General features: G+C 31.5%; 1 protein-coding gene across 4 annotated transcripts; it reads left to right on the forward strand.

Annotated features, from left to right (window-relative positions):
- Positions 1-331: 331 nt before the first annotated feature.
- LOC25499755 (uncharacterized) lies at positions 332-1,248 on the forward strand. 4 transcript variants are annotated; one of them, XM_024769941.2, is made up of 3 exons: positions 332-632; positions 774-919; positions 1,015-1,248. In XM_024769941.2, exons 1-3 carry the CDS (start codon positions 408-410, stop codon positions 1,124-1,126), a joined length of 483 nt encoding a protein of 160 aa, XP_024625709.1. In that variant the 5' UTR covers positions 332-407; the 3' UTR covers positions 1,127-1,248. The 4 variants fall into 4 exon arrangements, with proteins under 4 accessions (XP_024625709.1, XP_024625710.1, XP_024625711.1 ...); XM_024769942.2 differs by having other exon boundaries at positions 351-632; positions 1,018-1,248; XM_024769943.2 differs by having other exon boundaries at positions 357-632; positions 783-919.
- The last annotated feature ends 9,378 nt before the right edge of the window (positions 1,249-10,626 follow it).

Consider the following 10,626-nt stretch of genomic DNA (forward strand, 5'->3'; position numbering starts at 1 on the left):
GTGAAAGAGAGAACTTAAAGATAGAAAAACATGGTCGGCTTGACGGCTTGTTGGAGAGAAAAAAAACTTCGAGTGAGTGTTAAAAGCAATGTAAATAACTCACATTTTTATTTATTCAATCCAGAGATGAACTGGCTTATTTTAGACCAATACCGTGTATGAAGTATAAACTGCTACTGATGAATCAATTGATTAAATGATGAATAGATGATCGATAAGACAGAAGCACTATCAAGAATGAAACAAAATTATGAGTTGGAGTTCACTTCACCGGCAGGGAAAAAAAGTAAGGGATAAGCGACTTTGGTTCCACATGACTATAATAATAATTATAATGCATAATGATAAGACAGAAACCACCAATAATTGAATTTATTAGCATTTAATGGCATGATGAGATCGTTATTATGTTACTACTATATAGGCAGAGCCCAACCCACCCAACACCAATTCTAGAACTTTTATTTTTCTTGATGGCTGTTAACTGTACTTGTACAACTAAAATCCCAAATCAGAAATATGGATCATTTCTCAAGTATCCAAACAAAGAATTGATGCTTAAACGTAACTATGTCCCGCTGAAAAAGACATCAACAGTATTAAGGAGAATCACAGCATCCATCAAGAACAAGGTCGGTCGGTTGGTAATCATGTAGCTAGTATATCTCTCTTTTTATATTAAAGAATATTTGTTTACTTTTATTTATATTAATGTATTGTATTGTATTGTTGTTGTTGATAAACAAAACAGATGATTAATTTTGACTAATCAGTTAAAACAGGTTTATGAATCTGAGCCTGAGGGTGTAGTCTGCTACCAAGATGAGCATGGAGAAATAATTTGTGAAGGTTATGATGAAGGGCCTTGCTTTCAAAGAATTTCAAAACCAATCTATTATCAATATCCAATTCCTCCAAGGTTTGACTCCAAATTTGTACTATTTTAAATATATATCATTCATTCTGGATTCTGAATATAGAGGTTTGTGTTGTGTTGTGTTGTGCTGGATTCAGCAGAGATGCAGAAATCACAAATATTCTTCTTCGACAAAGTTGGCTCCAGATCAGTGATGATGCAGATGATTATGAAAGTGTTAATGTTATTATTAAACTACAATGGTTTTAACTCATTCCGAGCCTGAACCTCAATGATATCGATCGGAAACAGTTACTTACCAGTTACCACCACTATATATATATATGGTTTAGTATATCTCAAACATTAATCAAATAGCATTTGTTCACAAACCATTGTGTGCATTTTTTGATGATATACTAAAAGCACTGCACAATAATTATGATACTACAGGGCAAATATATGAACAAGAAACGAACGAAAAAACAGGATACGATCTTCTATTGTAAAATTTTTGTAAATTTTTCGGCGGTGGTACAAGTACTATGAAGTCAAAATTAATAGGGTCGAAGTTATTTTTTTTTACTTGCTATATATGCTAGTGTAGTGAATTTCACCCAACAAAAAGAAGAAAGCTTTTTTATACTTCTCTTTTGACTCACTATACTACACTAGTATAGAAAGCTTAGATCTGCCATGCAATGATAACTTTGACTATCTTTTTAGATCTGAAAAAACAGCGTCCCTTCTTGTTTTTCTTCCTCTTTGTTAGGCATATGGAAGCAAAATCCGCTCTGCAAGTATCTGCCCAAATCAAACCTGCAAGTATATGTGTTTGGTTTTCTCCGATTTCAAAATACGGTATGAACGGGCAGCAAGGATATAGGTATCCACCCGAAATCCATACTCAAACTCGTTCGAATGTGTAAAATTACTTTAGTAACCCTTTTATATACTTAGAAATTCAAACCCTAAATCATTTTACTCATGCAGTTAGAGTATCAGTATGCTAAACGAAACTCACTTCTCTAACCTCCATATATCACATCCTCTATCTGTCTCACCATATTTATTTGATCGTCATTATCTCTTTGTTGAATAATGTATTACACCATTGCGCTCGAGGCTGGAAAATACATATTTTTTTATTAAAAAAATTATTCATTGCGAGGATAGGATGAGGCGGAGATATTAAAACCGGTCGGGGACGAGGATGATATTCAATTTTACATCCTCGTTGAATATGGGTTGAATGTGTCTTTCAGCAATCCACACCTCAAGGTGTGACTATCCACTTTTTAGTAATAACTTGCTAAAAGACACCTTCATAAAAATTAGTTAGTGTCTTTTAGCAAATGCCTATAGGATAACTTGCTAAATGAAACCTTCACAGATGGTGTCTTTTAATCTCAATCATTTATATTTGATCTGATGGTTAATAAGCATTCTCACATAAAATTGGTATTCTCATATGATATGTCCTATATATATATATATATATATATATATGGTTTGCTAACTTAGATCAACAAAAAACATGAAGGTCCAAGTTAGCAAAAGTGCACATTTTCATTTGGGAAGAAATAGTCACAAGAATGGAGGGGGGTTTGAATTGTGACCCTTTTTAAATTTAATCCTAAAACTTAACAAGTTTATGCACTCGAGAAAATTCTTAGTAAATGTTAGATAAAAGAAGATTATAAAATATTTAGATATTTAAACAATTGTTTTATCAAGGACCATAATGTTCTAGATAAAGTAAGGTTAAATAATTAAGCAGTTTTACTAAGGATCCGAATATTCTGGATAATAATTATATAATTAATGAAGAGATTGAAATAATAAAACAATATTAATAATTATCAAGGATTGGAGAACTCTGGATATATATAAAGCAGTTATATTTAATTATTAAGCTGAATGATAAAACAATGTTAATGGTTATTTAAGGATCAGAGAACTCTGGATTAATTTGATTTTGATTAATTAGGACCAAAATATTATGGAGATTAATAAATATTAATATGAGTGTGATAGTGTGTGTGTGTAATAAAGTAAAGATTAAATTACGACTAGAGAACTCTGGATTAATATGGTTGTGATTAATTAGGACCAGAATATTCTAGAGATAAATAAATATTAATGCGTGTGGTAGTGTGTGTTATCATGTAAAATAAGAGAGAGAGAGAGAGAGAGAGAGAGAGAGAGAGAGAGAGAGAGAGAAATAAGAATAACACAGGAGAGATATTCTGGTTCACCAAACTCGGATACTTCCAGTCCCCCACACTTCGTGTGAGATTATCCACTATAGTATTCAGCTAGTAGAAACTTCTAACTAGCACTATAAGGTCTTGTGTTGGAACAAAATGTGTTTCACAATGAACCTTATTAAGTTTTGATGATAACAAGGTATTAAAAATTGTCAATTGGTTATTACTAATAATTGTTCAAGTGTACAGGACCAAAGGCTACTCAAAGTTATTTCAATAGGTCTTGGAAGAACAATGGAAAGAAAAAGAAATTCTGAGCATCTGAAGAAAACTGCTCCTGAAGCTGAAGTGCTTCTGAAGTGATGACGTCATCAGAAGCAGAAGGTCATCAGAAGCAAAAGTTTTCATCATAAGCAATATCTTCACCAAAAGCTACGTTTGATCCTTTAATCAAACTGAAGATTCAAAGTAGCCGATTCTCAATTCAGTCTTATCCAAGAAGAACGAAGAATTGAAAGGGAGGTATCAACGGATATATGGATAGCACTGAGCACTTGTCTCTCGTTAATAGAGTTGACAAAGTACAAGTGTACAACCACTACCTCCACTACTCTGTTTTCTGTCTACGCTACAAGACAAAACAACAGCCATGCCTGCAGAAGTTGTACGTTCAAGATGGGAATGAATTTGAAGCTTATTCTTCAAAGGACTACACCCAAATCAGGCAAAGGATTACTGGTGGATAATCAAAGGATTTCAAACGACTCTTTAGACGTGCTGATTATCTCAACGTCTCTTTCACACCTCTATATAAAGGAGTGAAGACTTGAAGATAAAAGATAGAGATACACAAGTTAAAAAGCGCCAAAACTCTGTCAATTTGATTCTACAAAGCACACTGAATTTCTGCACTGATTTGATACATCTTAGAAATTCAAAGTCTAGAGTCTTTATTGTATTGTATTGTGAACACCACTGATTGTATATCAAGTGTTCAAGTCAAACTCAATTCTCTGTATTTTTGTTTGATCAGAAGTCTCTTGCCTGCGTGCTTGAGCATTAGAAGTCTCTTGCTTAGTGCTTGAGCATTGGAAGACTCTTGCGTGTGTGCTTGAGCATTTTTGTGAAGTCTCATACTTAGAAAGTATTGAGCAGTTGTAATCTTTGTGATTATAGTGAAATCTCCTTGGAAGTGCAAGGGGGACTGGGCTACTTCCGTGTTGTGGAAGGAACCAGGATAACTGCTTGTGTCTTTGTCTTTCTTTTCTCTGCTCTGTTCTTTTCCGCTGCAATCTGACTCTGATCATTTCATCAGAAGCACTCAAACTGCTTCTGAAGTTTTATCAGAAGAAGTATTTTTTAAGAGAAAAAGAAAACACAATTCAACCCCCCCTTCTTGTGTTTTTCACCTTCATCTTGATCACACCATATCAGTTCGGAACACATGTATTATCAACCTCAACAGGCTTCTATAATTCTTTGCTTTCACACAAGAAAGGTTAAAACTTTTCTATCTCAAACTATTAAGCACAATAGACTTGAGACCTAGATTACACTTTGTATGATGATTGGATTTGGTATAAAAAAAAAAAAAAAGACATCTCAAACAAAAGAGATTTTTACAAACACAAACTCAAAAGATTATGAGACACAAAATATAGTGTGAGAAATTATGGAGTTTGCTTGTGTTTGTTGAAGATATTGATTGAGAAAATGATTTATTTAGCTTATAGAGAGAGAGATAGATAGAAACTTTGTGTATTTCAAACTCTTGCTTTTAACCCTCATAGACGTCCTCTATTTATAGAAGATGTATCTTTAGAGATCAAGCTAAAAAAAAAGTTGTTGAAGCTCAATTCAAATTAAAAAAAAAAAAAAAAAACTAGCTCCATTTGATGCTTGGAGAGAAAGCATGAAAATATTCGCCGAGAACGTTCTTACTGTTCCAGCCTTAACTTGAGCCCAAAGCAACACGTTTTGCAAGATCTCATTAGTTGTACTTTTGATGTAGAAGCTTGCTGGTCACTTGTTAAGACGTGTTGATGTCATCTTGATGTTATATGATGTTGTCATATGTTTTTATCACAAGGAACAACTTTTGAGATCTTTATTTGGTGGTTTTGCTTACCTAGAACGTTCTCTCTCTACAAGCCAAACTTGAGCAAAGAAGGAACACGTTTTGCAAGTTGTTATAAGTTGTTATCTTGATTGTAGAAGCTTGGAGGACACTTAAGATGATGTAATCTTGATGATGTCATATGGTAATAACTTAGGAGGCATATTCCTTAATGGACCTTTTTCCATTCATTCCTTAATGGGTCTAACGAGGTCTTTTTTTTTTTTTTTTTTTTTTGCAGATTTTACTCCTTTGTAGGCTTCGTGGCCCATGTGCAAATAATGTCTTGATTTTGCCTTGGTTTGTTTTGCATTTTAATGTCTTTAAGGATCTTGATTCTTATGATCATTTAATTCTTCTTTTGGTGAGACAAGAATAAAATTTATTCTTGATCTTAATTATGGAGATCTTTTGACATTGCTAAAAAGTACATATTTGTCCTTTGCTTTGTTGTTGTTTTGATGAAGATGTGTTTGTTAGCTTTGCTAGGTTAGAACGTTCTCAAGAACATTCTTACTGAAACATTCTCACAAAATACATTAGTAGATAACAGGATAATAAATATAAATATGTTTGTTATCTTTAAAAACATCAAGTGAAGATGTTCTCTTCACTTTGTATGATCGTAATGTTCTTTGTAAGAACATGAGAAACCTTTCTCTAAGTAAAAATTCCTTTGATTGATTTCTATTCTCCCAGATCATATTTTGAATAATGATGGCAGATTCTTGGATCATCCTAAGTTTATTATGATAGAATCTTCATGCATATGATTATGAATTTTCTTCCTTGATAATTCTCCAATTAATGAATGACTTAATGAATAATTCATTCATCGGTTGGTTTCTCTTCAAAGTTGATTCTAATTATTTCGATGAAGTAATGAGAATAATTTCGAGTGTAATAATGATGAGTCAATAATGAGTCATTAATTAGTGTCATTTAATATTTAAGTTTATTTTAATTAGATTTAATATGTATTTATTTCCTTATAAAACTATTTTACTTCAATTGCAAATTATTTTATTTTAGGAACAAATATTTGAAAGATGGAGTCTTGGAGCAAAAGAAAAGAGAATTAGAGCTTATTCATGCCAAAAATATAAAGATCTCATGCAAAAATATATTGTGCAAGGATTCATGCCAAAAATATGAAGATCTCATACAAAAAATATATTGTTCAAAGAATTTGAAGATCTTGTGCAAAAATATAACAAGTGCCGCACCCCTTTTACCCTTTTGCTGCTTCTGCTTCAAAGACAAGCTACCTATTAAGTTTACTTCTGACCTAAAAGCCCATGGTTTCTTGTGGAACATTATAGTGATGTATTGCTTAGGTTTTAAGTCATTGTAAACTATAAATATAGTAGCTAGCTATCACAACAATTCATCTTTTGTTCTTGGAATAAAAGTTCACCTTATTGTTATTTACTTTTATGTTCTTATTCTCCTCTTCTATGTCTATAATGAGCGTTAACGAGTAGACTCTTTTTGTCTTGGGATTGTTGGATAAGTCTAATGACATAATCGTAATCAAACCAAGCCTTAAACCCTAATTTTATGTAACCCTAATTTCTAATCTAAATTCACCGTTTTCACATGAATTAACAATTACCACACTCATGAAGCGAAAATGGAGGGTTAGTAATTGTTAATTCATCATCTCAAATATCAATTCATCAAGCGAAAGTGGAAGTTTTGATATTGGAACAAGTGAATTGAGACAAGGATTGCGAAACATGAAAATAGTATAGCAAACCTTGAGACATATAAAGTTTCGAACTTCAAGGATTCTAATAGCAATCACCCTTGAAAATAGGCGTGGTTGCTATAGGAACACACTCACTGAGACCGAAAGGAGATGTGATAGGCTAAAGAGAAACTTATTTTTAGAAATTAGGTATAACATAAGGTTCTAGGTTTAAGATTTGTTTTGTGAAGGATTTGTCATCTAGATGAACCAATAATCCCAAGACATCCTTTTTTTTATTATTGTTATTTCTCTTTTAAAACAAAATCCAAACTTTTCAACTAAAACTCTTTTATAATCATTATTGAAAGTTAATTGAATTCATAACTCCCTGTCGAAACGATGCTCTTTTATTACTATTTCGGTAGAACCGTGCACTTGCGATTTTATCCCATCAAATAATCATCTTTATCATGAGAACTTTCTTTTCATCAAAGTTGATAATGTCTATATAAGAAGACAATATCTTCTTGGTTAATCATCCTTGAATTGTTTGATGATGCAATTTTTCTCATAATTCCTCTTAGTGATTCCACACAATGTTTATTGTTCATTGAGTGTCTTTCAAATATTAACTTTTTATTCATCGAATCTTTTAAGGCTTTGTTGAGAACCATGTGGTGACGAGGATGAGTCAATTGATCATAAAATACTTCTTGTTGAATCTTCAATCAACACTCATTTGATTCAAACAATATTCTTTGAGCTTGTGATGCTACGATTTTTGCATTCTTTCATTGAATATATATATATATATATATATATATATATATATATATATATAGAGAGAGAGAGAGAGAGAGAGAAAGAGACTTATTTCTTGTCTATTTCTTTGAAAAACATAAGTGCAAACATCAGTAGATCACCATTCATAAAACTGTTTGTTATCATTAAAATATTCATCGAAAAGATTTTTGGTTCAACAATATGGTATATCAAATGAGAGCACTACTTATAATGAGAGGTGAGAGGAATTAATATTGACCATTGGATAAAATCGTAAGGTGCAGATTCAAAAGCTCAACACAAAAGTAATTGCACATGATTCTATTTCCTACCCATTTCTCCTTCCCCTCTCTCTCGAAAACCATAAAGTCTTGAACGAAACTCTTTAAATGAGATTGGAGCTAAACTGAATTTGCTAGATATACATTCGCATCTTCTGCTAATTGGATGGTAGTTGCATCTATATAAATATGAGAGATGAAAGGAAAATGAGATTTTTATTTTTCTATATAATTTGATGCTCATGAAATCAGTAAAATTTCATAGATAATATGGTTTAGACTGTTCGTTGTTCAGTATTATGAAATATAACCCATTTTCTTGTTCAAAAGAATAAAAGATTAATTCCCTCAAACAAAAAAAATAGTGTTAAAGATTAAAGAGTGCTACCTTTCATGAAAAATAAAATAAAATAAAAAGAGTGCTTACCTTTAAACTCTCTTTTAATTAATTAAATCACTTACTATTCAAAAAAAAAAAAAAGTGCCGCAGTTTAGTCTGTCTATGATTTTTTATTGCCACAAGTTATGTACTATTTAGCATTTTTCTTAAAATATTATAAAAAATGTAACAAACACAAGTTGTGGAGAGATTTTCTATTGTTTCTCTCCCAACAATTAGGTATCGCAACAAGTTTTTTTTTTGGATTCACCAGCTTTGAAGACTAACCCTGGTCATTTTAAACAAAAAACGGACATACATAAAAAAAAGAATGTTTATATTTGTCACATTGTTCCAATTAACAAACAACTTTAAAGGTTTTGTCACAATAAAATTGTACGATAAAAAATCTAAGACTAAAATATACGTAAATGTGAATTTTTCAATACTCTTTTTATTTTTTTAATTCATTTGCATTTTTCAACTGAAAATAGTATTTTCATTCGTAATTCACCCAATTGATGTAATTAAAATTTATGATCCATCAACAAAAAAAAATTCCGATCCATCTATATAATTAGTAACGAGTGAATATGATTTTTGTTGAGAAACTCGTCGTGTTAAAACAAAAAAATAATAGTTTATAAACATGATTGATATATTTTATTTAATTTTTTTCACCAGCTCTTTTTATTAATTAATAATTATTTTTTTAAAAATAAACATATTAAAAATAAATTAAAAAAAAAGTAAAAAGGTAGAACAAAAACAACATATATTTTTTTTAAACCCATAATTTTTTTTTTCACCTTCCGCATAGCACTAACAACACCAATCTCCTCACTCTCTTTTTCAATCTTCTTCCTCACTCTCTTTTTCTATCTTCTTTTTTCCAGCTACACAGCTACAACAACTTACAACAACAACAACCCAAAAATTTCAGAAGATTGTTGGGTTTTGATTATTTTTTTCTTCAGATTTTTCAATCTCCTTCTATCTTCTTTTCGGATTTCTTTTAGGATTTATTTTCCCAACAACACAACCCACTTAAGTTGGCTTAGTAGTATTGACTTGGAATCTGGGAGTGTGTTCCTCCTTAAGGTCTCAAGATTCTCTCTGCTGCCAATTTGAAGGGGTTAATTTACTTCTTAAAAAAAAAAAAAAAAAAAACCTAACAACACATGCAAGTTCGAATTTTTTTTAATTTCTTTACAAAATATTGTGGCTGGGTTCTGATTTTCTTTACTATATACTGCTGGGTTTTGATTTCTTTTAGGAGCAAGAGAGAGAACAAAAAGAGGATATATATATATATATATATTCAGGATCTGTTGTAAGTCTTTTAACTTACATCAAATCTCAACCATTAAATCTAATCAATCGAATGGCTCATAATTTATTTTAAAAAACAAATCAGTGGTGCGGCACATACAATTATATCTCTTCTTTCTCTACTTTGATTTTGCCATCAGCAAAACCTAATTCCAAAGTGCAGATCGAAGCAACACGCCAGAATAAACTTTGGATTTTAATTTATCCCAAATTTTGAAAGGAAACAAAAGTGCATCTGACATTTAAAGATTATTGAAATCGAAAAACTTGGATATTGGTTTATGGCCACAAATTTGAGACTCACTGATCTGTACTTTCATCATCTAATTTCATCTCAATGATTTTCGGTTCCAAAAAACCACAAATTAATATGAATTAATTATTGACATATGCTTCAAAATCCACAAGGTGGTTGGGTCTATTGGAAGGTGTCAATGGGCAATTGGGGAAAAAGACTTGAACTAGCCTTATGATAAGAGAAACACGAGGGAATTGCAGCGATGGTGTCTTCTCTAATTCTGGGAAACACTACATCGTTCAATGATGGCGCTGCCATTAGAGAAAGAAGAGAGAATCGTGTGTGTCTCACTACTAATTTTTTTTTAAATTAAATTATGAGTCATTTGATTGATTAGATTTAATGGTTGTTAGCGGATCTTGACTCATATATATATATATATATATATATATATATATATATATATATATATATATATGAGTTAGGATCCGTTGTTATCAGGTGTCAATGGGTTCGTTGACACCAACTCATAGCCGTCCTTCATTTTAATCTTAGTGGCTCTCATTTATTCAGCTAATTGTTCATGTGGGGACTCTTGAAAGAAAAACATATCGCTGTTCTCATCTTCTTCTTGAAGGGACTCATGTTTATGTTCTTCTTGCAGACAAATTACATAATTGATCATCCCTTTGCTACACATACAATTTCGATTTCATTCTCGGTCAATATACATAAAAA

Source organism: Medicago truncatula, chromosome 7 (genome assembly GCF_003473485.1).
Source record: "Medicago truncatula cultivar Jemalong A17 chromosome 7, MtrunA17r5.0-ANR, whole genome shotgun sequence".
In the NCBI taxonomy this organism is placed as follows: domain Eukaryota; kingdom Viridiplantae; phylum Streptophyta; class Magnoliopsida; order Fabales; family Fabaceae; genus Medicago; species Medicago truncatula.